This window comes from Antennarius striatus, chromosome 10 (genome assembly GCF_040054535.1).
Source record: "Antennarius striatus isolate MH-2024 chromosome 10, ASM4005453v1, whole genome shotgun sequence".
Lineage (NCBI taxonomy): Eukaryota > Metazoa > Chordata > Actinopteri > Lophiiformes > Antennariidae > Antennarius > Antennarius striatus.
The window spans coordinates 20,776,514-20,803,108 of NC_090785.1; the positions used below are offsets into that span (position 1 = coordinate 20,776,514).

Consider the following 26,595-nt stretch of genomic DNA (forward strand, 5'->3'; position numbering starts at 1 on the left):
GGGTTGGGTCTGGAGGGTTCGCGTCACCGGTTTTACTGACCTACAGAACCGACAAGCTAGAGAGAGTCAGTCCAAACACAAGAAGTGTGATGCTCTGCCTTCAAAGTAAGCATACAACGTCGTAGGAGAGAGATGGCTGTGTCGAACAGAACGGCGAAAATTTCCATTGTCCTTAAAACAAATATACTTCTGTTACACACACTGTTGTTATATTTCAATCAGTCAAGTTTTATTTATATTAAAGCGTTTAATAATGGCAACAGACATTTCAAAGCGCTTTAACAGAGAGAGAAACCCAACTGAACCCTCCAGAGCAAGCATAACCAACAGTGGTGGGGAAAAACTCACTCGGTGAGGAAGAAACTCTGGGCAGGACCCAGACTCTTTTGGGCAGCCATCCGCCTTGACCGATTTCAATCGTGGGATCATTTTGGAAATACAAGTGACTGAAAAATCTAATTATTTTCATATAATTCGTTTTTTTATTCAGCAAAAGTGATTATAATAACTGAATGAAGAATATGTGAAAAGTGCTTTACGGTCCAGGGTAAAATCATATCAAAGACTAAACCAGTTTGTGTGAAGAGTGTGAAGCCGCCTCACAAAACGGCGGACCCGGGTTCGAGTCCCGCCCTGTGCGGAGTTCGCATGCTCTCCCCGTGTCTGCGTGGGTCTCTCCTGGTTCTCCGGCTTCCTCCCACCTCCAAAAGCGCTTCAGGTTGATTGGCCGTTCCAAAATTGCCCGTAGGAATGTGTGTGTGTGCCCGGAGTGACCCCCGCTTCACACCCTATGCTGCCGAGATAGGCTCCGTCTCCCCGTGACCCGATACAGCGGTGGTAATCTGAAGATGACTGACTGGTTGGTCAAACCCACCTTCACCCTAATAGGTCAACACGCTGCTGAACAAGGAACGTTAATGCAATCATAGGAAACAGTCATACTTTCATAACATTAACATAAAACTGATATTTCATAGAAAATATAAAACTTTTTTCTACAACATATTTTCAAATGTCTTTGATTTGATGCATAAGTCAGATAAAACTGAACACATGTACATGTTGTCTTGGTCCCTAACACATAGAAACACCAAATCCTCTCACCAACAGTGTGTGAACAACTTTTTGCTGCAGGTCGTTCAGTCAAACATCACTTTATTCTGAAACCTGGAACCGGAAGTAGAGAAATACAACGAACCCTAGTGAGTGTGGTCGGCACGGCGCTGCCGCCACAAATTGCAGCCAAACAGCGGCAGCGGTAGGTTTTTAGTGAGTGAGTACAACACTGGCATTATCTTCAGTAACTAAGGAGCTGCTCATTAACTACACGTAGTTGTCCCTGTTTCTTTGTCATTGCAATTGGTTTTACTTTGAGTCATTCCTTGTAAGGCTAACAAGCTAGCTAATGTCAGCCTAGGACTGGACAAGCTACGATACTATTAGCCTATATAACCTGCTGCGCTACTTATCTGACATATTCCTACTGTTTGCATTGGTGTCGTCATCAGCTAATTGCTAAGCTGGTGTAGCTGTTTGTTTGCAGTGGGACGCTAACGTGTTGCCTGACAACTAATCATTAAAGAGACAGGAGCGTTGTTATGATCTGATACTAACCTGCATCACTGACATGTGGCTGTAACGTGTTTCTCACTGTTTAAGGTCACCAAAGCTATTGTTTAAAGACGCTGGGCAGCCAATATGCTGCTTAAACCCCTACATTGATTATAGATTGGTAGAGTGAACGTTTATGTTGCCTTATACTGTATACTGCCTGTCACACACTCTCATGTTTTGTTGAAGCAGAAATCGATGTCCTCTTTTTCATTGATCCATGTTTCAGACATTAATGATATTGAATGGTTTTTCAACTGTTCTATGTGTCCAAAATTGGTGTAGAGGCTCCTACTGTTGAAGTGATTCTCTTGTACCGATCTTTGGTTGTTTATACCGGTAACTCTTGTCCATTCTGTTATTGTAGAAGTTGTCTGGGTCAATAATTCCATTTAGGTCAGTCAAGGCATTATCTACAAATGTATCAACTCCAAACTACTACCATGCTCAACATTTCTCTCGTTAAGATCTTTCATTTCTTTAGACCGAACAGAGATGTCAATTTTCTGCTGTGCTGTAGTTACAGTTGATATTTTTTGCTTTACCTTATTGATCATATTTCGCCGTTCCTTGGCACTCCTGATCATCATTGTTCTCATTTGCTCCAGAAAGCCCCTTTGTTTTGATCCTGCAGTTATTCATCCAGGTGCTGTCGATCAGCCCATTCCTCTTCAGTTGACGAGCCTTTTTGACAATATCAACATTCTTTTTAATGAGATTCTCATTAATGAAGACATTTTTTCCTCTCAGTTCGAAGCCTTGTTCCAGAAGAGCAATCTTATGCTCACGGCTATAGAATTTTATCAACACTGCAGGTGGTCTCCTACCCCAGTTGGCAATAGATATGTCTCAATCTGGTCCAGATCAATAGTTATCTCCAGATCTCTGAGTTGAGAAATCACCTGTCGCTCCACAGTCTCACTGTCAGTGATGTTTTCAGTATCCTCTCCACTTCCCCTGCCCACAGCATGTGCATAAGTACCCAGCTTGGTTTTGATGCCAGTGATGATCACATCATTCATGCAAATGCTTTGCTCCAAATCATCCAGTCTTTGTTGTCCCTGTTCCAGGACAACAATGCAATGGTCTTTTTCTTCCATATCTTTCAACATTTGCTTCATCACAATGCGTTCCGCATTGGTTCATGTTCCTATAACTCTTCTACAGAAGGGGAGATACGGTCTACAGTAGCAGTGCCTGACCTTTTTTACGCCACAGGCCAGTTTCATCTGAGACAATATTTTCATGGACTGACCTTCATTTGCTCTGTAATTGTTAATGACGCCAGGATGGCTGTAATCTAATAAGAAATCACTGCCGTGGTCTTATGTTAAATAAAGACATCAACAGACAATTAACAACCTTTTGTTCATAAATGGATAATCAACGTCTCGGTAGAGGAAATCTAGGTGCAGCAACAGTGTGTTTTCAAAGAAGGAGGTCAGCTGACTACCTGAATATACTGAAAGACCAGGTTATTACATCATTGGATTTTTTTCTTCCCCGATGGCATGGGCATATTGCAAGATGACAATGCCAGGATTCACTCTTTCTGAAATTGTGAAAGAGTGGTTTGGGGAGCATGAGACATCATTTTAATACATGGATTCGCCACAACAGAGTCCAGACCTGAACCCCATTGAGAATCAGTGGGATGTGCTGGAAAAGACTTTGCCTAGCGGTCAGGTCCCACCAACATCAATGCAAGATCTTGATGAAAAAATAATCACTGGATGGAAATAATTCTTGTGATATTGCAGTAGCTTATCAAAATAATGTCACAAGGAATGTATGCTGTAATCAAAGGTGGTCCAACAAAATATGAGAGTGTGACTTTTTTTGTTGGCAACTGCAAGCAATGTAACAGTCACTAAGAATGGCTGTTTTAAGACTATACCTGTACATTTGTGTGTCTATGGGACACAGCTGAACACCTTTAGTAATTGTCCATTAAGAATGTACTAGGTCTTGTATTCTTTTAGCAGTCTTTCATTATTTCATGCTCTATTAAAAATGCTGTCTGCTGCAGCGGTGAACATGAACAATCAGGTCAGTTTGGAGATGGATGACGAGCTGGAAAACTTCCTCAGGGAGAGGAAGGCGAGGGTGGCCGAAGATAAAGCCAGATTAGAACAAGACCCTCCTTACATGGAAATGAAGGTGTGTGGTGTGGGTGAAGTGAGATTGTGAGTCATATGAAGTCGGGATTCTGGATAATCTGATTGACCACCTGTTGACATGTAGAATTATTAAGATGAAGGTTAACCCAACGAAGTGTATTTAACAATGGAAAAAATGATAAAACAAGGTGGCGATATGACAGACAGCATGTAACTACTACCATATGTAGTTTAATAGTCATTTAGTGCTTGGAAATGTAAAGTGATTATTGTGTCGATTAAATATAGCTTTTAATCACCGTCTCTTTGACAAACAGGTGCACGGCAACAGAGACTACAAGTCCAGGCCAAAAGAGAACATCCCTCCCAAGTCAACAGCTCAAGAGAAAGGTGAAATACCTGAACATTTCCTTCATGATAAAGTGCTACATTCAACAGAAAAAATCCATTCAAGTTTTTGTCTCATTTTTCATGGGATAAACATAGCAAGGCCTGAAAGATTTAAAGTCATTTTACTCACCACAAAACCCATTTTTGACAGATTTTTACCAGATATTTGTCAAAATCAGTGTTGGCGTGTGCTTCTATTTCCAAGACAAATCAAGTTAGCTGTTGGGGTGAACACCATTTGTCACATGAAGTGTGAGACATTTGTGCAGTAAATTCTTTGTGTAAAATAACTACAGCATTAGCGCTTTTGGCAGCTGGTCCAGGTGATGGATGATGAGATTCTGAGCTTTCATGGTTACACATGGTCTGATGTTATGAGGCTGGTTGTGTGGAATGCCAAATCCTCCTGGAAATATTTGAGGAACGTCATTTGAGCAACGTTTGTCAGAGTAGATGTTGTTTATACTGTCTTAGCTGACCTTTGACGTTGTTTTTGAATATAACTGTTGGGTGTGCTTTGTCAGTAGAGAGTTCCATCATGGGCCTCCCCCTTGGTGTCGAGTACGAGAGAAAGAAACAGAGGCTTCGGGAGGAGTTACGCATGGACTACAGGCAATACATGGATCAGGTGACAATCACACACTTCCTTGTTTACTTGTGTTTTGTTGTACACAAACTGGCTTAGAGGCCCTTTCAAACTTGGCTTTGACAAAATTGTATCATAGTTTTAGTTTGAAGGTAGATGTGGCGTCAAATATTGTGGCAGTCATGTAACCCATGTCTGGTGGTAGGGACACATGACATGTTTTTTACTGCCAGACCATATCCTTTTTGCTGGATATGTTGTTAATGAAGAAAAAAAAAAGAACAAAGCAGACCTAGAATTTAATTATCATTAACCTGGTGCTCAGAATTGACATCATATGTGGGAATAATTTATTGTAAAGGTAGGTATTGCTGACACATACACAGCCTCCGTCCAAGGATCTGCAACTGGTAGATATTCTCAGCAGCTTTAGCTCAGTCCCGACGTAAACACATCTCATTTGGTGGGTCTGGATTTCCACAAGAGCAAAGTCACCATGTTTTAATTGTGACTAAAATGTTTTATGTCACAGAAAAAGCAACTTGCAAAGCCTGGACCGTTAATTCACCTCAGTAATGGGAGGTCTGTCAAGGTAAGCGCTTTTCTCTGGTAAATTTATCAACTTGAAGACTATCTCTTCAAGTGAACAGAAATTCTATTTCTTATGCAAATCTCTGAATTAAAAACTCCCAACTAAAAAAACAAACTGGATGGAGGAGCAGACCTTCGACAGGAATAAGTGACAGATTAATCTACTGAACAAGTGGCTTATATCCTGAAGGCCCTATGTGCTCCCAAGTGTATAAATAACATCACTGCTTCAGTGTCTCATAACATGTGCTGCAATGACATCACCATGTGATATCAAATGTTAAAAAGACTGAAAGCAGCTTCTTTCTGATATAAATCAATTAAAAATCACCTGACAAACAAGTGCTCCACAAGGTTTAAGAGGAAATAACGGGTACAGGGAGGAAGAAACTTGTCTGACTAGATGCAGGCTTTTAAGGCAGCAATCAATTAGTTTGTCCTGATGTATAGAGGATTTAATGTTGCCTCACCAGCGTGAAAGTCAAACACAAGAAAAATAAGAGCGAAACGAGAAAAATAAGAGCGAAATACGTCGTAACAAAGTTACTGAAAGTTGAAACAACAGGTATTTTAGTGGATGGTAGTGCGTGCATTCACGTGGCATTTGTTTACACATGGGGGGGAGGGGGTTGATAGAGAGCTCAGAGGCACTTCCAGTAAATCGAGGCATTCTGGGCTGGAAGTGATTTTTTCCATATTCAATCAAAGATATTGAGGACCACAGATCAATCTGGGGCAAGACATTTCAAATACAGTGTCGCAGGACATCTGGCAACTGAATGAAATGAATTTAAAAAAGCATAATATGGGACCTTTTAAAGCAGACTTTACTATCATCTTCCGTCAGCATGGAGTCCAGACGGGTGTTCTTCGTCAGCAGCGCCCCGCCTCACGCAAAGATGCTTCCACGCTAACAGAAGACAGTAACCACGAGGAGGAGCAGTCACTAGCACCTCCCAGGCATTGTGGCAGGCTGGGGAGACCACTGGAGGAGCAGGAGAAGCAATGTTTGAAGGAACTGGAGCTGATGGAAGGGGAAAGGCACAGACACACAGGGGTTGATCTAAAAATTGAGAAGAGACGATCCAGTAAACCTGGTGGCAGGTACTTGAAGGAATTTGTGTGTTGTTTGTTTTTGTGTGCCTGTTTTTTGTGCCTGTTGAGTTTATTTTCTTCTTCTTTTTTCTAGAGAGAAGAAGGAGAATCCAAGAGATTCCAGAGGAAGCAGGAGATCGAAGGCACTGACGAATCACAACGATGAGGAGTTTGCCACTGGACTGAAAATCGGTTAGAGAAAATTTAGCATTTTGATAGTCGTGATGTTGGAATAAGATTATTTGAACATTTTGTTTTGAATTCAAAGTCCAGCATTTAATGAAAAAGGAATTGCTCCGATCATAATAAATTTTTAATTGGTATAAATTAAATGTTGCTTTTAGAATTATTGACAGATTATTTTGGATTTTGGGCGTCACAGTGGCGCAGTGGGTGGGATTGTTGCCACAGAACAAGAAGGTTCTTGGTTTGATTGAAGGCAAAACTTTTGCAAAGAAATGACGTTTCCTTGTGTCTCATCTTCAAGGAGCGTTAGACACCGAAGATTACCAACGGAGGAAAAAGGAGCGCTACAGACAGGAACTGGAGGAGCAGATTGCTGAACAGCACAGGAACAGGAAGAGGTACTAGAGATCCTTGTCCTAGTGAAATGAAACATAGTATCAAATGTGTAACTCTGTTAAACTACTTTATATGTGTTTATGTTGTAGGGAGAAAGATCTGGAGCTGAAAGTTGCCGCAACAGGAGTTAATGATCCAGAGAAGCAGGTTGGCTGACCAGTCACAAGAAAGAAGACTTGATTATCTAATGTCTGAGATCACATTGACTGACAAAAGGGTCTTTTACTCTTCAGTTAAATTTGTATATCAAATGAGTGTGTGATATTTGTGTCACAGCTCACAAGGACAATGCAGTATTGCAAAATCTGATGAAAGTTTTTATCCCATTTTTCCCTTTTGATTAAAAATATATGACAAAAGTACAGCTGAGGGGAGATATCAAAGTGATCTTAAGCATAAGCTGCGTAGAGCAGATTTATCTTCTCATTGTGTTGATCCACAAACCAGCTGGACCGAATCAGACAGTTCGGTCTGAGCAGGAGGAAACCTCCTCGGGGTTCGGAGTCTTCAACAACAGCAGAGGATGAACCATCGTCCAGAGGAGCAGCTAACAATGAGAGGACAGGTGTTGGAGACAGAGCGCTGCCCCCTCTGGAACTGCCCCACATGGCCTTCCAGTCTCCTCTGCTGCAGTACAGCTCCTATCTAGACGGTGGTGGTCGGTCTCCTACCACCCAGTCTGGTGTACCCCCCTTGCCCAGATCCATTGACATTCCCAGGTATGATTGAAAGCTAAAGCAACCCAGACTGACATAATAAATATTGACTGTTACATGATAAAAAACCTTTTTTTGTTTTGCCAATTGAACACTTAGTTTAACGCACCAGGAAATGTAGATCATCATCAGCAGAGACTTATTACAACTCTGATTTGCATGTGGTTGATTGAATACTGAACACTAAGTGTGATATCACTTTGTGAGCTTGAAGTTGATTTTTATTCGTGTTTGATGCAAATAGTGAATATACAAAACCCAGTATCTTTACCTAACTCTAAACTTTGTCTTCCCAGAGTCCCTTGGTTCCCTCCAACAACCCTCACTGAAGCTTACAGGAGCCCGTATGGAGAACTTCATCCCTACCTCAGCTCTAGAAACCTGCTCAACCCAAGTATGGCCTACTGTAAGCACCACTCTCTGCTGAACGGAGCTTGACATGCTGCACTCCGCACCAAAATGCTTTTAACATATCATTTCACTCTCCAGATGGTCACTTGTCTGTTCCTGGTGCTGACCCGCTGATGTCCTACTGGAATGTTCCACCCGTAGGAGCAATGCCCAACCAGTTTGGTGACCACAGCCCTCATAGTCAGCGCGGTGGGAGCAGCTTCCCTGAGCCTCCAGTCAAGTAAATTCCCCTCTTCACTTCAAGTGCTCTGACTTGGCAGGCAGGGCCAGAAGACTGTTTGCAGTCATGAGCACTTGGTGATCATGTCAATGTTACTATAACATAAGTCTTTGGGGACAGATCGTAATGAACTGTGGGATTCTTTGACTCAGGGCCAGCAGTGAGGCTGCTCTGGACTCACAAGTCAAAGTTTTTCCTTCAGAGCGATCCAGATCAGCGAGGGAAAGGATTGTGAGCTACCGGGAGGCACTGAAACAGCAGGTGGGTCAAACCGATGTGAAAAGCTGCATTAAAATGAATGTGTTCATTTCAAGACTGGGTGAACTATTAAGCCTTCTGACATCATCATGTACAGTATTCTCTCGCTCATTCGTAAGACTGTAAGTCAACTCTGGACTGCTGACTTAGGGTCAACAGTCCTACTACTTTATATGACTACTAAGTCAAGCAGAGGATGGTTCATCCTCTACTTGACAACAGTCCAGAGCAATGGAGAGTGTGGAAAAGAGGTGAAGAAGCGTGTACAGGCAGGATGGAACGGGTGGAGAAAAGTGTCAGGTGTGATGTGTGATAGAAGAGTTTCAGCAAAAATGAAAGGAAAGGTGTACAAAACTGTGGTGAGACCAGCGATTTTGTTTGGTCTAGAGACAGTGTCACTGAGGAAAAGACAGGAGACAGAGCTGGAGGTAGCAGAGATGAAGATGCTGAGGTTCTCTCTGGGAGTGACCAGGAAGGTTAGGATCAGGAATGAGTACATCAGAGGAACAGCACATGTTAGAGGTTCTGGAGATAAAGTCAGAGAGGCCAGACTGAGATGGTTTGGACATGTCCAGAGGAGAGATAGTGAATATATTGGTAGAAGGATGCTGAGTTTTGAACTGCCAGGCAGGAGGCCTAGAGGAAGACAGAAGAGGAGGTTTATGGATGTAGTGAAAGGGGACATGAAGGTAGTTGGTGTGAGAGAAGAGGATGCAGAAGACAGGGTTAGATGTTGGCAATTGATTCGCTGTGGTGACCCCTGAAGGGAAAAGCCGAAAGGAAAAGAAGATTTGTGCTTCGAGATACGCGGCTTGACTACGTAACTCATTTTTTAAATTACATACAGTAATACCTCGTGTTTTTGCACTTCAAGATGCCCGGCTTCATCTCATTTTTAGTAAGTAGTCACGTGATACCATATGCGCATACTATTGGCTGACAGCATCTGGAAGTGTGCTGCGTTCCGTGCTTCAAACAATCTATAATACTGTGGGAAAAGGTAATACAGATGTAAGGTGGTTTAATATCAGTATGGGGAAGGTTCATAAACGTTTAAAATTACCGTAAATAATAAAATAAATAGTTCATAGTTGTATCGCAGGTGATGGTTCCTCAGAGAGGCCTATTGTACAACTATATGGATGTAATAGTTACTAGTTTTGTCAGAATAACTCCGCACTCTAATTAGCAGTACAGGTACTTGAAAGCAGATGAGAACACCCAGTCCTCATCACATATCAGTACGCACATGAACCAGGTTACTGCCCATAAGGTAAAAGCCGAGCAGAAGATTGGTGGATGTTGATTTAATCCAAATTCATACACGCACAAAATCAAAAGGACCATCTTCTATTTGTTTTATATAAATTTAAAGACAATTCCTATGATTTAAGACTAAGTACTTGAATATTGATCATTAGAGGCATGTTGTTCTGCCCCTGTTACTTGCCTACATCACAGGGTAAATAAGTAGTTCTGTAGTAATGAGCTTGGCCTGGGTTATTCTGTGTAAAAAGCGGTATGACGCTACTGTTGGTACAGTTCAATCGTCATTGCAATGCAGTCTGTATTTGTTGGCAGGGAGATTCCAGGAGAAGGAGCAATGGAGTTCAAAAGGTAAAAGACCAAACATCTATAATGTATAGTGTAAGCCCACTTATGGCCTCAGAACCTCATTAAATTCTTAATGTGTTGTGTATTTCGGAGATTTCTCCATAGTCCGCATCATAGCCTGGAACAACTTTAGTCCCATCCCAGTCCTTCTAGTTGCTCCTGGTGACTCTGTGGTGTCTCTGCTGCTCAGGTTATCTTGTGTTTGGTGTGTGATGATCATCACAGGCTGACAAAACATTGGAAAGATGTTTTTAGGTTGTGTTGGAACTGACTTCTGTCACCGGCTTCAATAATCTGCAGTTTCTCCAGACCTGACAGCATACAATGATGCTCCTCTACATGTTTTCAGAAAATGTGATGCCTTAAACTGCTTTACACATTTCACATATTTACAAAAGATAATCACGAGTTGAATTTGCAGTTAGAAAAAACAATGCAGCAGATAGGTTAGAGGACTTGGATGTAAGCAAGAAAAAACTTCCCTGCAGATCCAGGAACAACAGGAACAGAAGCTGCTCGAGAGAGAGGAGGTGAAGCGTTATGAAGCCCAGCTGGAGGCCGACATGAAGAACCACCAGCCCTGGGGCCGCGGTGGCGGAGGGGCCCCACTCAGGGACAGCACTGGGAATCTTATCGGTATGTCCCTGAATCTCATGTGTTTTTTAAATATAATACAGCATTTATTCTGACTTTTAACTTCCTTGACCAGCCGACCTCAACCAGATGCACAAGGTCAATGAAGAGACCTACAGTAACCCGAAGCAGCAGCAGAAGAGAGCTATAGCTGCCATGACGGTCCCCCAGACAGAGTTCTCCGACCCCAAAGAGAGGGTCTCTGGTATGGTATCACAACTCAGTATGTCACCAGTAATGGGCGATGTAGACAATCATTTGAATGAGTCTAATATTACAACACCAAAAAGTCTGCTTCTTACCATTATTTATACCATTTACTATCTCCCCTAACCAATCACGGCGCATCCGCCAGAAGGAATCACATGAACAATATGGTGTAAGGAATCTGCTATGTTAGGAGAAGAAATAACTATACATGGACTTCCCAGTTATACGTATAAAGAGTGTCATAACTGTTCTAACAATTTTCATGTTTTTGAGCAGAGAGTCCAACAACAGGAACGACACAGAAAACAACGATTTCTGAGTGAAACTAGCTGCTAGCACCAACAGTCTGTCCAGCTATGGTTTCCGTTTGGAATGGGGACAATCAATGTAGTATCAAAAATGCTCCTCGGGCATCTGACAAAAATGGTCTTTAAGTAACTGCATGCAGTTCTGTTCATGTAGTCAGCTAACAGAACTATCACTTCTCTAAAATTTCTTTCCACTTGCTCTTTTGACAGGTGCCTTTTCCTTTAACGTTAGCTCCTTTCCCAATCTCACCATTAGTTATCTTTCTTTCTCCAGTTAGCCTGCTAACATTCATCTACGGTTTCGCAATCCCCTCCCAGCGCCATCCATGATTTGCCAACACAAAGTCGTTACGTCACCATGTTGATTTTTGACTGTGTTGGGTGCGTTTGGTTTTTAATACCAGTACATTTGTTTTCATATGTTTGGTATGAAGTCTGATATTATTGTTTTATTGTGGAATCTCCACGGGTTCCCGCTATTATATATACAGTATACTTTGGGATATAATATGACATAGGCCAACACTGGGTCAGTGTTCCATTTTTAGATTAGAGAGTTTTTATCCAATCAGAATTTAGCTAGCTTTTGTTGCCAGGTTGAATGAAATCTGCTCAGGGCTTTCAGAATCTAGAATATAGGCGTCCCTGTATTGTGAGAAAACGGACACATATAGTTAATGGACGGATGCGATAGCCAATCAGATCACGAGTTGGCCTTCTAAGGCCTGCTGGTTGGCCCCACATTGTCCCGAGGTGTACAAGTCCTGTGATTGGATACTCACTCTGAGAAGGCAACAGATCACAAAAGTCGGGATACCATTAGAGCCTAGAGCTTTAAGAGATGTCTGCAAGCGTTTTGAATCTGAAACCCTACTTGCTTTTTGCTGCCACATCGGCTGAAGGAGGTTTGCAAGCTGAGTGTGACACGAGTGGGATAATGATCAGCACCTCTAAATCCGAGGCCATGGTTCCTAACCGGAGAAGGGTGGTGTGCCCTCTCCAGAGCGGTGGAGAGTCTTTGCCCCAAGTGGAGCAGTTTAAATATCTTGGGGTGTTGTTCACGAGTGGGGTAAGGATGGAACGTGACATTGACAGATGGATCGGTGCAGCTTCTGGAGCAATGCAGTAGATGTATAGGTCTGTCATGGTGAAGAAAGCTGTATCATGAGACAAAGCTCTCGATTTACTGGTCAATTTATGTTCCTATTCTGACCTATGGTCATGAGCTTTGGGTCATGACTGAAAGGACAAGATCCCAGATACAAGCGGCTGAAATAAGTTTCCTCCATAGAGTGGCTGGGAACACCCTTAGAGATAGGGTGAGGACCTCAGTCACCAGGGAGGAGCTCGGAGTCGGAGGAGAGCCGCTGCTCCTCCACCTCGAGCGGAGCCAGCTGAGGTGGTTTGGACATCTGTTCCAGATGCCTCCTGGACACCTCACTCGGGAGTTGTTGCGGGCGTGTCCTACCTCATGAAAGACCTTGGAAGCATTGGAGGGACTATGTCTCTCGACTGGCGAGAATACATCGTCATATTTTCATTCCTGTAGAGTAGAATGGTTGCCCACCAGAAAGAAGTATGTTTTAGTTTGAGTCAAACTTGAATTTATTGTGTTTCTCTTGTAGGGTTCACACATGTCCACACCCCCCAGTTTGCCAGAGGAAATGTGTTTCCCAACCAGCCCAGCCAGCAACAGATGCTGGAACAAGACAAGTACAAGGCTGACCTCAAGCATCAGGTATTGCTTCAAACCAGCAATGGTACTCAGATTGTCATTTACATCATCTTAGTACTCCAGTTTTTAAGTTTTTAAGCTTAGCGTTGTATTCATGTGCAGTATTTCTGTTTGCTCATTAACATTGCGAATAGATTGATGAGAAAATGAGTAAAAAGGCTGAGGAGAGGGAACGAATAAGACTGGAGGATGAGAAAGAGGAGAAGAGGTTGGCAGAACAGAGGGCTCGCATCCAGAGGGAGTATGAGGAAGAGCAAGAGAAGAAGAAACAGAAGGAAATGGAGGTGAGGAACTTTCTTTTTATGATCTTAGATCATAAAAAGTGTGTGATGATTAAGATCTCTTACTCTCTCTCTCTCTCTCTCTCTCTCTCCCTGTTGGCAGCAAAAAGCCAAGAATGAAGAATTGATTCACCTGGCAGAGCAAAGGAGGAAAGAGGCAGAAAGGAAGAAGGACGAAGCAGAGAAGAAGGAGAATGCAGCCTTGAGGAGGCAATATGAGAGGGAGAGGCAGGCTCGGATGGAGGAGGTCAGTTCATAGCAACTCCACAACATTAGTATGAAAATCACACTGCAGTTTAGGGACGACAAAGAAACAACAGCAGGTGAAACTTATTCTCATGTAATATTTTTAATAGATAACCGAGCAATCAGAACCTGTCCTGTGCAAACTCTGTCTCACCTACACCGGTAGGGACAGTCTGACCATTGTGTCTTTTTCTGCTTCTAGCAGCTGTTGAAAATTGTTTAAAATAAGTGACAATGAATGGCCACTCAAACTACAGGCTACACACCCAGCAGACTGCAGCCATTCAAGTGAATTGAACTGAGTTTTAATGTAGTGAATGAACATGTGTGTGTTGTCAGGCCCACAGGGAGCCCTCACCTCCAATCCCTACTCTTCAGAGGACACACGGGCAATACCAGACCAGCCCCAGACCCCCAACTGTTGACAGCCAGCGTTCCTCTGCTCAGCTCTCTGTGAGTCACAGATATCTGAATAATGTTCTGTATTCAATAGGATGCGTTTCCCTTTTGTTGACCTCTGTTGTGTCTTTCAGGAGCGCTCTTTGTCTGGTCTCCAGTCCCCTCCTGTCCCAGCTGTTAGGAATCACCTCCGAGCTGCAGGTACCAGATGAGTTAGCTCTATTTACCAGCTTTAATCTCAGCAGCAGCTTGTCTCACGGACATTGTTGGAATGTTCATTTTAACAAACGTGTGCGTGTGTGTGTTTTCAGGAGATCAGCGTGATGTAATCAGTGCATTGTCAGCTTTGAAGAGGCAGCTTCGCAGTGAACAAAAACGTCTGGAGGGTCACCTTCGTCAGTATGACAGGGAAGAAGTGGAGTCTTCTCTGAGTGACAGGTCAGACCCAAACACATATTATATTGTATTGATCACATCGAGAAAGAGAGCATGAAACAAAAGCTACTCCATAAAGCAGGGATGTCAGCATAATGGCTGTCCTCAAAAGGCTAGATGGAAAAGTGCTTTAAACAGTCTATCAGAGTGTGGGAAAAGGTAATACAGATATAAGGTGGTTTAATATCAGTATGGGGAGGGTTCATAAACGTTTAAATTATCATAAATAATGAATAGTTTGTTGCTATGTCGCGGAATTAGGTTTTTACGGGTGGTTCTGGAACACATTAACCACGAGTAACGATGGATTACTGCAAATGTAACTCAGTGTAATGTAAAAATAATTGTAACTACTCCTTAAAGTTAATTAACTCAGAATTTATTACTTGTACAAGTTACAAACGTTACAGTTGCACAGGAAAAAATGTTTGTCTGTTGCTCTGTACATAAATGCTTTTAGTTTGTCAGGTTATGAAATCCACAAAACTGCATTGATCAAGGATGAAACTATCCAACTAAATAAAGAAAAAGAACATCAAACTCAAGTTACGACATTAACTTTGTTCAAACCATTTTTGTCAATGTTAAAATGGGCTTAATATCTGCATTGTGAGAAATGTAGTTTTGATCAAAGCACACTTTTGACGGAAGTCTGCTGGGATTGGCTCCAGCAAGACCGTGACTCATGAAAGTGGAAAATGTAACAAAATATAAGCCCTTTATACGTATATAAATTTTATTGTACATAGAAACATTCATGACATAACATTTCTAACTTAACAACAAAGAAATGTGTTTATGTTTGCAGCCTTTTTTTATATGTGTTGTTCCAAGTGTGTGTGTGTGTGTGTGTGTGTGTGTGTGTGTGTGTGTGTGTGTGTGTGTGTGTGTGTGTGTGTGTGTGTGTGTGTATGCGTGTGTATGTATGTGTGTGTTTTGTCTTTGTGTGAGAGTTCACTGGGACTTGAGTCATGAATGACAGACCATTCTGACATGCTTCTTACATGCATGTCCTGCACATTTTGCGCGCCAGCGCCTTTACAGGAAATGGCAGAGCCACAGCAGTGTCAGAAGAGCATAATTTTCTTCAAATGGCCACATATTTCTTCAAATGGCTTCTCTATTTAAGTTAAAAAAAAACAACGAATAAATAGAAAGTTGTTTTTGTGCATGCTAAAACCTGTAGCAGCTGATGTTAAACTGGTGTTAAACATTTCTTGTGTCCGTCAGATTTGCACATTAGTGCAGTGTCTGACTGAAGGTGCTGCTGTGGATGGCCTTCAGGCCGTGGAGTGGGTGTATAGGGTTGACCATTACTGAAATCTGTTTGCTCAGAGTTCTGGACTCAGCCACCTGCTGTTCTGTTTGATGTTCAGTCCGACCACTGAGCCAACCCTCCTGCTCAGCTGGTCTGGTTTTGTTTGCTGTTTGGGCGTCTTCTTCCCAAAAACCAGAGCACTGGCCACCACTGAATGGTCGACACTGCACAGCAGGGGTGGGCAGATGTTGAATAACCATAGCCTCCTAAAGAAATCAAGTTGTTACCTGCACACCACTTCCATGACTCTTCTAGTCCAGCTCACTGTCAAGCTGCTCACCAAGGTAACTGTGGTTGGCGACCACCTTCACCTTTGTTCCCCTGATGGTGATTGGTGTAGTTTGTGTCCTCCTCCTGCCCTTCCTGAAATCTAGAATAATCTCCTTTGTTTTTGTGATGTTGAGATGAAGGTGATTGTGTGTACTCTACTCTTGTTGAGTTTGTCCCCATACTCCTGTGCATCGCCCCCTTTGATGGGGCCAATAGCAGCGGTGTCAAAAGCAGCTGTAGGTGTTGTAAACTAGAATGGAGCCAACACCAGTGCTGGTCAGAATGGAGCTTGAGATGCTGCTCTGTAGGCCTACGTACTGTGGTCTGAGGAAAAGCCAATCCAAACATCACAGTACCAGTGATGGATCCACCTTCAGCTTCTCCATATATTCCCCTAACAGTCAGAGCTGAATGCAATTGAAGGAGCTTGAGAAGTCAATGCCATCCTAACAGATGCATCAGAGGTGTCTGCCCTCTGCAGCAAGAACATGAGGGCATCATGGACACTGGTGTTGGGACTGATGCAAACTGTAAAGAGTCCATTTGAGTCTGATGTAGGAGAGGACAAGAGTGGGAAGGGCATTCATTGAAAAAGGAACTGGGTGAGATGTTGTCCACAGCTTTGGGATGTTCTGTAGATACAAGCTGAGGTTGGAAAGGTGTGTTTGGGTACCACACAGCTGTGAGCAGCTGGTCGTCAGGTGTTTAGGGCTGGTTTCTCTCGGTCCCACTGCTTTGCTTGGCTACAGTCCGTTCAGCATCATCCTGACCTGAGTTGGATGAAGAGTGATGGGTATGGCTGCTGGTGGAAGAGGGGGTGGGAAGAAGGGATTCTATGCAGATGACATGTCAGGAGTGTTCGAGAGAGGTAGGTGAGGTGAACAGTAAGCAACAATGGCCAACAGACCAAGTGGTTGGTGTGGGTTGGTTAGGGTGGAATGGAGTGGGTTTGGTTGTGTGTGGAGCAGTCAGATCTGTTGGGTAACCATCAGCCAGACTCTGCTCTCCATCAGGCAGAGTCTGCTTCAGCCCTGGGATCCTTGGTGTTCCAGCTCAAACGTTCTTCACTCCATCTTACTGTAGCTGATGTTGTAGTTCAGGGGTGTAAAAGTCAAATACACAGAGGGCCAAAAAAAAAATTGTTGCAAGCCGAGGGCCGGGCTGGTTCGACATTTATTGAATTGAACATAGCCTATTGAACCAAGAGCTAACACAGTGTATATTATTTAATGATTAAATAAATAAAGCAATATTTTGTTATACACTGTATGTCTGTCAGTAACTTCAAACAAGTAAAAAAGCAAAAAAGTAATTGTTCTTCAAAAACAAAATAAGTTCCTTAATATCATGATAAATGCATAAATGAAATTGCATGCATTATAAACTGAAAATACATTATTGTGCATGCATTATTGCATGCACAAAAATGTGTGTGCATAATATTATTTTTGTGCATGCATTATAAAAAAATGATTAAAAAAATATTGTGCTGCTCCTACCAATCACTGCTTTCAAATAGTAAAATGAAGGAAAATCAAATCAGTTGTATTCTTTCTCATGGCTCTTATCTGCAATTTTCCCTGAGTTCATTCATCTGAAATGAATATGAATAAATAAAATAAAATACTGACTTTGACACATGTGTTCTAGTTGGAACCTACGTGCTTCTTACCTCTCCAGTTCTTTTTGAAGGTGTTTGCTTTTGTTCCTCTCATTGTCCCTGACATTCTTTTTCTTTATGATCCCAACAAGTAAAATGCAATTGATGGTGTCTCTGAATCATAAAGTCGATTCGTCACATGTGATATTATTAGAAGTTGTGTATTAAATGATAAAATTCAGATTTAAGCAGATAGCTTGAACATAAATAACTTGTGTGTTCGTGTCTTTTTTTTTCAGACAACAAGAGCGCCCCCCAGTGGATGTGTTTGATATGGCCATGCTTCGACGGCAGGTTCTGGTCCGAAGGCCCAACTCCACAAAACTGGAGCCCAGAAATCTGCAGCAAATCCACGACTCACTCCAACTCAACCACACAGGTAACACTTGAGCCTGTTTTCCCTGATGGCCGAGTCTTTTCATGTTTTAATGTTTTTAAATCGTCCACTCCCACTCAGCTTTCAGTAAAAAAGTAGTGATGTGGGTTTCACCATTGATGGCCTCCCCTTTGTCTATCCAGAGTTGGACCAAGGGTCTTATTTTTTAATGTCATAGTCAGTATTTGTCAATGTCAGTACGTCTTCTGTGAGGCCTCGTTCACACCTGGTAAGATTTGTGTTTAGTATCATGATTCCAAAACACTGGAAAAGAGGATGTTCTTGATAACATGAGAAGACATCAACCATATTTCATTCACATTGAGTAATAAATACTTGATAGCTTCTGCTACTCGTTGTAGCTCGCAGGTGGAGTTTGTGACCTTTGAACTTGGACAATTTTTTTTTTTTATGAAGAATGTGGTCAGAGTGGATAAACAACAGTTAATACTGTTCTCTCATCACACCACAATATAAAACCTGATGGCTATCGTTACAGAAACATTAGCTTCCTAAATTTTCTGTTAAAAAGCCTCGACTTCTCAGCTGCATCAAACAGAAGTGAACACAGGTCACATCCATCTACTTTATCCACTTTCACCAACCTCATTCCTCTCTCAGATATTTGGATGTCTCCCATTTATGACATTAAATACCCCCAAAAAACACTTTTGACAAACAAACTTGTACTACTTGGGCATTTTTAATATAAAGTCCTCCTTTTGTTACAGAATATTGTGACCTGCCTCCACCACAGCAAAACAATTGTGTGGTGAGTGGAAAACAAATATAGATGAGCCTCAGTGAACAAAAAAAATTATCCTTGTTTGAATGTTGAACAGGATTTTCTGTTGCAGAGGAGTGTGATGAGGAGGTCTTCGAGAGGTTCTCTGCTGGACTCAGAGAGCACGTTCATCGGTGAGGCTGCCCAGAATTTGATGATGATTCAGAGTGCAATTTAAGCTGCAGACAACTGGAAGTCATTTGTGGCTGGAGATCTCTCAAGCCATCAGAACACACAAGCAGCACAGTACAGCACAGTATAATACACTCTACAGAAGCCTGTGATGTCGAGCTAAATATAGTTCTGGCTGTTTGTGTGTTAAATGTTAAGACCCCCTGGGAAATGCATTTGGAGTGCCTTGTATCCCAGAGCAGGAGAAATCCCCACTGCTGTCTGCAAGGGAGAGGAGGAGGCTGGCCAAACATTCACAGCGTTCCCAGGTACAGGAAGTATCAAGTAGACTCGTGTAGCCCGTTTTTATTCTAGTGTTTTTAGATCACAACCAATGATTCTAATCGTTCTCCTCTGGTAGCTTCAGGATCAAACTGCTTCCAGTCAGGATCAACATGACAACTACGCCGGTGGTGTTCAGCAGGAAGCTGATCCCAGCGATGACGATTGGAGCCAGGACAGGGCAGGTCTTGTGACGGCTCTTAGTCGTCATGGCAACGCGGCTGGTATTACTTTACAGAATCTGATGGGCGAGCACATCTATTATCAAAGCAGTTTTAAGAATGAAGGAATTACATTGCTTGTTATAAAAACTAGCAAAATCACACCTCTGTTAATACAAATATCAAACATACTATACCAACAGCACAAGTCAGAGTGAGACACATTTGAAGCAGTGATTTGTTTTATTTTCCATTGCAAAGTTCTCATCAATGGTCAAAGATTTCTTGTCCATGCCGTCTCTAGAGGCCACTTGCTATGTCTGGTCAGTTAGCTGCAAGGCTAACTACAGTTTGAAGCTGTAATGTCTTACTTTAAAGATCCAGTAATTGAATACAGTAGTACCTTAAGATATGAGTTTAATCCATTTCAAGTCAAACAAATCAAAACTCAGAGGATTTACTCATTTAAAATAGCTAAAATCATTTTAATCCATTCCAGCCTTTTAAAAAAGCCCCAAACCCACTAAATTATTCATTTATTTTTTCTGATAGACATGAATACTTGACCTGTGTATAATTAATTACATATGAGTTACGTGAACGACGATAAAATATAAAAACAAATACAAGAGTCACAGGCACACACAAGTTACATCTTGACTCCGCAAACAAGAACCGGATCCGATCTCAGCTGATGTTTTCTCTATCCGCCAACTAGAGTTGCTGTCCTGAAGCACGGCTCGTATCTTGGATTTTGCCCGTTTGTCGAACAAAAATATGGACAGAGCAACAGCTCGTATCTTCAAAAACTCGTATCTCAAGGTACTGCTCTATATCTATGACCATCAGGAAGCCCTGTCAATCACAGACTTTAGAACAGCTAGAGCATACGAGGACAAAACCAGAGCACATTCTCACCGTAAAATATGATTGAGTGTCAGCAACATAGAACATTCCACTGTGGTGTTATCACCAGTCAGATACGTGTAGTTCAGGAGCTAAAACAGGTCTTCTGGACTCAGCAGGAGTGACAAGTCCGTGTGACTTTAAACCTGCTATGTTAAGATAAATAATATGCTTTTTTAAAAAATATACTATTATAATCCCCAAAGGGAAATTAAGAATGCACACTCGAGTTAGTATGTTAGTCAGTCAATCACACACATGCATATTAGTGTGTACAGGCCCTGTAATACACACAACCACACACAGGGGGAACTGTAAGCACGCAATGGGAGGTAGAGTGGCGGGCAGCTTCTTCTTGGTGCGCCCCAAACGAGCAGATTGTGAGGGGGGGCGGCATCTTGCTCGAGGGCGCCTCGGCAGTGCTCCAGAGGTGACCTGACACCTCCCACTGTCAGCTCACACTCCAGTGATTTTGGGCGGGAGCGGGAATCGAACCATCGATCTTGGAACATTGGACGGCCGCTCTACCATAAAAAACAATAAAAATTAACTGTTGGTTGTGTGGGATTATAAATAATGTATTTTGACCATGAGGCAGCCGTACTCTAATGTATCTTAATCTTTGCCTCCCTGCCCGTGTTCTCCAGGAATCCTGGATCTGTCTGATGACGACTCCACGGCCACAGATCCCTGGATGCGTCCGGGAACGTCAGACACATTGAAATACTTGGACCAACCATCGAGAAGGAAGCATTTGATGACGTAGCACCATGTCCCAGAATGAGGGAGGTGGCTCCCTTCAGATCAGATGTTCTTCAACCCTGATGCTCTTACATGGAATTCTATCTGTCCACAGTTAACTCTAGGCATGTCTGAAATCACCATTTTATTCAGGTTTAGACGTCCACATTTGCAGGGACATACCATGTGGATAGAAACAGTGTGTGGATGACACTGAGCTGACTGTATAGTCAGGAGAATGAATGTTGTTGATTCAGTGTGTTGTTGAATAAGGAGTCTTTACATATCAGTTTTTATCTTTTTGAGAAGCAGGTGAGTGTGTGACAATTATTGTAACAGTTGAAATAAATAATGATAGAAGGTTGGAGGTGTCGTCACAGCCTAAAGAAGATAAAGCTTACACACACACACGCCACCATCTTCCACTGCTTGGGATAGAACCCATCAAAAGTTCTCCCTCATGACTCAAGCAGACATTCCAGTGTCAAGATATTCAAACCCAACAAGAGACACACTTCATCCAACTCAGTGCTACACTTACTGTATAGTCAGGACACTTACTCAGTGCCACAGCAGCATAACTAGCGACTTCATTTAAAAATTGTCTGGGCAAAAACACCTGAGATAGTTACGTTTATGGTTACAAACTAATTTTATGGTCTTCAGGTTTCAAGGAGCTCAATACGATTCATGAAAAGGCGACAGGAAACCTTTGACGTCTGCTTCCACATAAAGTTCTCACAATCAGCTCAAGGCAAGAGCTGTCACACTACTCCGCAAACTGCTGTAAAGCTTGACCATTATGCTGTGAGGAACCTGAGAGCAGGGACAGGAGAACTGTGTCATCAGTGTATTTCACCAGGTGACACCGAGGTTGGATGGATCTGCAGTCATCGGTGTAGAGGACCTGCTGAAAACCCGTTTCCAGTGCCACAGGATGATTCCTGAGAGTGTTCTTCATACTATTGCTCCTATCAGAGGAGAACAACACCCTACCCAATAAACTGAAGACCCAGACAATGACCTTGTTCACCTGCCAGCTATCCAAGAGCAGTGAGGGACACCATCTGCCAGAATCATTTCAGTCTAAGCCACCATCATCACCAGAGTGGGCAATAAAAACATACAAGTAGCTGTAGGATGTTGTTGCGCTGTATGATGAAAAAGGGACAACCTACATTTTGAAGTTTGCTGTGGAAGAAGTACAGTATGTGCTACCTTTTTGTGAATGAAACTGTTGGGTGTGATTTGTCAGAAGAGAGCTTCATCATGAGTCTTGGTGTCGACTATGAGTGAAAGAAACAGGCTTTGGGAGGAGCTGTTAGAGGACTACAGGGGATAACATGGCTCAGTTGACAATCACACACTTCCTTGTTTACTTGTGTTTTGTTGTACACAAACTGGCTTAGAGGCCCTTTCAAACTCTGCTTTCACATGGATTTATTTTAGTTTTAAGGCAGATGTGTCGTCAAATATTGTGGCAGTCATGTGACCCATTGTGGTGAATTCAACTGAGGTCTGATGTAGTGAATGAACATCTATGTGTTGTCAGGCCCACAGGGAGCCCTCACCTCCAATTCCTACTGTTAAGAGGAAACATGAGAAAAATACATCAATAAATATATTTGTCTCCAAATGGCAAAATATAGTTTCTCTGAGAACTACCCATCTAACTCCATATTTGGTGTCTCCTAAACTAACTATACGGTTGATCAAGTAGATACATGCTAGGATGCCAGGAGTACCCTTGTCAGGATGAAGACGACAAGGAAAAGATGTCTGCCACCTTCACAGAAGGGGATTCAGGAAGGCCTTTGGAGGTAATTTGTTGTGTTACTGAGTCCTGTTCCCATTTCCTGATATTCTGGTGGTATTTGGAGTGTGACGTTTTGCTGCCACTGAAGTAATAACACATTGTCATCCGTTTAAACAAAGCATGGCTGGCCAACACCAGGAGGGTCCCTCAACATCCACCGCAAGGGTCGACACAGTTGAAAGAGATGCCCAGCAAACACCAGTAGTTCACTCTGTGTAATTCATATGTAACTCCATCTTTTCATGTCTTCATCTATCCACAGCTATCTGTGAAAGAACCGCACCAAATTTACCTTCAGAAAAAAAAAAACTGATCTGGAAACAAAAATACTGCAGCAGCAGTTAGAGGTGGGTGCAGGGCCACAGGGTGACTATTGGCAAGACACAAATAATAACGTTTGCATTTGTATTTGTAGGAAATAAAGAAGACCAAATGAAATGTGACTCGTGCTTTTATTTCTTGCTATGGTGGTAGTGATTGTGATCTAATTGAAAAAATAATTCATGCAGATGGTGTCTCACTCCTGGACAGCAGGATAAGGTCATCAGTTTGTGGGGCAGGGTGTTGTTCTTATCTAATAACTACATTGCGCCCTCCGTCTTTGCGGTTAATGCATTCCAGGAACCACACGCAATCGAGATCGCAATCTATTTATCTTATTATATACGGTGATTTAAATGTTTATGAACCCTTCCCATACTGATATTAAACCACCCTCTATCTGTATTACCTTTTCCCACACTCTTATCTACTGTTTGAAGCACTTTTTTGGAAGGAGCACTTCCGGATGCCGTCGTCCAATATAATTTACTTACGGTATCACGTGACTGCCGACCAAAAATCTGTGATGAGGTGGAGTCACAATCGTTGATGTGCGAGGGCTTACTGTATTATGAAGAACAACACATGCAACACTTACTGTATATCACAGGCCCTCTCAGGGGTTGTCCTGCGCTGACGTAGTCACTGGAAACGGGCTTTCAACAGGCGTACGGTCATCTCCACCTGGGCTCTGATCCTGCAGTGAGCACGGTTGAAGTTCTGTCTGGGGTTCAGGGGTCCGCAGCCGTGGTTGGCATGGGTAACCCCTGTTCCCCAGCAAAAAGCCATCAGACTCTCCTGTAACGTAAAGTACGTATATTAGAGCAGATTAAAGGACGGACACAAGCGAAATAATGTGCAAATCTTCAGGTAACCTACCACAATGCATTCTGTCATTCAGATAAGCCTCCCGGCCTGACCCAGGCCACTTTGTCTCCACATGAGTGATGTGGTACTCGGTCACACATATGACCTTGACAGTGCAGACAATGACAGATGTCAGTTTAGCTATGATGCAGTCTTTAAGTCTGAGAATGTAGTGCATGTGCATGCACAGTTGTGCTCAAAATAATTGCATCTTTAAAAAGGTGAGCACATGTCAAAATTCTTCATAAGTTGTACTTTAATGATCATTAAAATACAATATTCTGTAACAACACATCGGAGGACTTGTTTATCGTCTCCAGAGCTCTCATCATGCTTAGATAAGTATTTGTTGAAATTGTCTGTTTGCTGAACCTGTCTGTTTTGTCAATATCATCGATGATATTATCGGACTCATACTCAACCTAGTGATGATATTACTGCACTGCTACTCAACTCTTAATTTGAATTGACAAAATAAATATCTTGTGTTTAATACACTGTGTCTTGTCTTAAGAGAAACGAAACCCCCACCACATCTTATACTCTGTGTTGTCCTGTCTGTTGTACTGCCTGTTGTACTGTCTATGTTGTGCTGCTTGTTGTACTGCCTGAGTTGTACTGCCTGTGATGTACTGCCTGTTGTACTGCCTGAGTTGTACTGCCTGTATTGTACTGCCAGAGTTGTACTGAAATAAAACATTTTCTTTGCTATTGGGTTGTGGCAGTAAACTGGTGTGCCCTAAGCTCCAAAAGGGTCAGGAGCTGAATGCGATTCTTATTCAAAAGGTTTATAAAATTAAAACTCTTTATGTAAAACCATTAAGGGTACTTCTGGTAAATGTGCACTTTTATTTGTTACACATAAATATTTTATATTTCAGGATGACAGTGTAGACAATAACTTGCATTCAAAGGCTAGTTTTTGCATTAGCAGTAATGAAGACTGCCCTGGCACTAGCCACAACAATGGAGAAAGACAAAACTGGACACCTGACACATGCGGACCTGATGGACCATGCCTTGCAGGAAGTGATGGTATTCTAGGCACTAGAGGTCCTGAAAGTGGTCCTCCTGGCACAAGTAGTACAAGAGGCACAATTGGTCCTGATGGAACATGCCCCGCAGGAAGTGATGGTATTCCTGACACCAGTGGTCTCGACAGTGATCCTACCTCAAGCAGTACAAGACGCAATAAAACACGCAGTCTTGATGAGGACAACAACTCTTATTTAACGTCTGTTGCTACCATGTCTGGTGATAATTCTGAGGATGAAGGATTACAGCAGGCAATCATTGCCAGTATGTAGAGCCGCATGTGAGTAGCACACACAGATTATGAGTTTGAGAATCAAGTATGGTCTGATCATTTGCATAGACTGTTTAGCTGTTAGGCCTTACATTGTACAACAAGAATACGACTGAATTATTTGGTGGGAGGAAGCCTCCAAAAACACGTGCTTCAGGTGAATTGGCCGGTCCCAAATTGCCCGGAGGAGTGTGTGTGTGTGTGTGTGTGTGTGTTGTGTAGCTCCGTGGAGCACTGGCGTCAAGCCCAGAATTTCCCCCGCCTCACGCCCCAAGACAGCTGGGATAGGCTCCAGCTCCCCGCGACCCAAGCAAGCGAATGAAGCGGTTGGGAAAATGAATGAATGAATGGTTTTGATATACAACCATGACGTTAGATGGGAATACGACATACTGTACCTGTAAACATAGACAGCTTGTGAAAAATTATGTCACATTACTGTTTCTGATCATTATTTTTTTGTTCTTTCATTGTAGTCAGCATGTTCCTGTGAAGACTATACTGCTGGAACTGGCCAGCAAAATTAATGTAAATCAGCACAGCAGATTTAACATAAAAAGATATGCTGTTTGGGAGGGTGTCATTCCGGACTTCAAGAGATCATCCTATGAGCCCAACCTGATGATTGTCTGTAAAGTTCTCAAATGATGTAGGAAGAAGTGAGGAAGGAGGTGATTTAGGAGGTCCAAGAAGGGAGTTCTTGAGGCTCTTAATGGTCTTAAGTAGTCAGAGTTGTCTTTTGTTTGCCTCCTGCTTTTGCTCATGCACAGTTAGTCACCCTGTGAAGACTGCCTGATCAAGGGAGATTCTTTTAAAGGTTATACCATATTCTATTCTGTGATGATACCAGGTATCTGAAAGCACAACCATTGGGGACCTTGAAAAGGAAAAGGCACCTCTGCTTGACTACCTGGCCAGTGCAGGATGTCTCAGGGTTCTTCGGTCAATCAAAAACAGGGATCTGCTGGTACAGGACATTATTATGTTTTAGGTCATCCACAGGTTTCAAGGTCCATTTCAAAAATATTCAGTATTCATTTAGAGTTAATCAGAATATGGAACAGAATTTTACCCATCAACCAACATAAACTAAGTTTGTAACGGGTCAGAAGTAGGACCCACGTACAGCACAGACTGAGACCAGAGCAGTAATAGTCCAACAGTTTATTCTGGGG

The 26,595-nt window shown here is 42.4% G+C and overlaps 1 protein-coding gene across 9 annotated transcripts; it reads left to right on the plus strand.

Moving 5' to 3' along the window:
- The first annotated feature begins 1,187 nt into the window (after positions 1-1,187).
- LOC137602730 (centrosome and spindle pole-associated protein 1-like) lies at positions 1,188-24,756 on the plus strand. 9 transcript variants are annotated; one of them, XR_011037193.1, is made up of 29 exons: positions 1,188-1,258; positions 3,641-3,771; positions 4,049-4,121; positions 4,646-4,749; positions 5,240-5,299; positions 6,146-6,402; positions 6,488-6,585; positions 6,881-6,977; positions 7,065-7,122; positions 7,423-7,694; positions 7,988-8,097; positions 8,181-8,322; positions 8,475-8,583; positions 10,162-10,197; positions 10,683-10,830; positions 10,904-11,032; positions 12,971-13,083; positions 13,215-13,364; positions 13,465-13,608; positions 13,947-14,060; positions 14,141-14,207; positions 14,318-14,444; positions 17,929-18,068; positions 18,797-18,837; positions 18,923-18,983; positions 19,180-19,289; positions 19,382-19,526; positions 21,017-22,930; positions 23,046-24,756. XR_011037193.1 is itself a non-coding variant. In XM_068325698.1 (28 exons), the coding sequence occupies exons 2-28, from the start codon at positions 3,649-3,651 to the stop codon at positions 21,133-21,135; spliced, it is 3,147 nt and encodes a 1,048-aa protein (XP_068181799.1). In that variant the 5' UTR covers positions 1,188-1,258; positions 3,641-3,648; the 3' UTR covers positions 21,136-24,756. The 9 variants fall into 9 exon arrangements, 7 of the variants coding, with proteins under 7 accessions (XP_068181799.1, XP_068181802.1, XP_068181801.1 ...); XR_011037194.1 differs by lacking the exon at positions 23,046-24,756 and adding an exon at positions 20,182-20,285 and having other exon boundaries at positions 21,017-21,148; XM_068325698.1 differs by having other exon boundaries at positions 21,017-24,756.
- Positions 24,757-26,595: the final 1,839 nt, after the last annotated feature.

What these genes read in the sequence shown, in the direction of transcription:
- LOC137602730 (XM_068325698.1), top strand. Translation starts at nt 3,649, where the DNA reads ATGAACAATCAGGTCAGTTTGGAGATGGATGACGAGCTGGAAAACTTC. An exon ending in GGCAGGCTCGGATGGAGGAG is followed by an intron (nt 13,609 to 13,946) that starts GTCAGTTCATAG and finishes GTGTGTTGTCAG; the next exon opens with GCCCACAGGGAGCCCTCACC. An exon ending in GAGTCTTCTCTGAGTGACAG is followed by an intron (nt 14,445 to 17,928) that starts GTCAGACCCAAA and finishes TTTTTTTTTCAG; the next exon opens with ACAACAAGAGCGCCCCCCAG.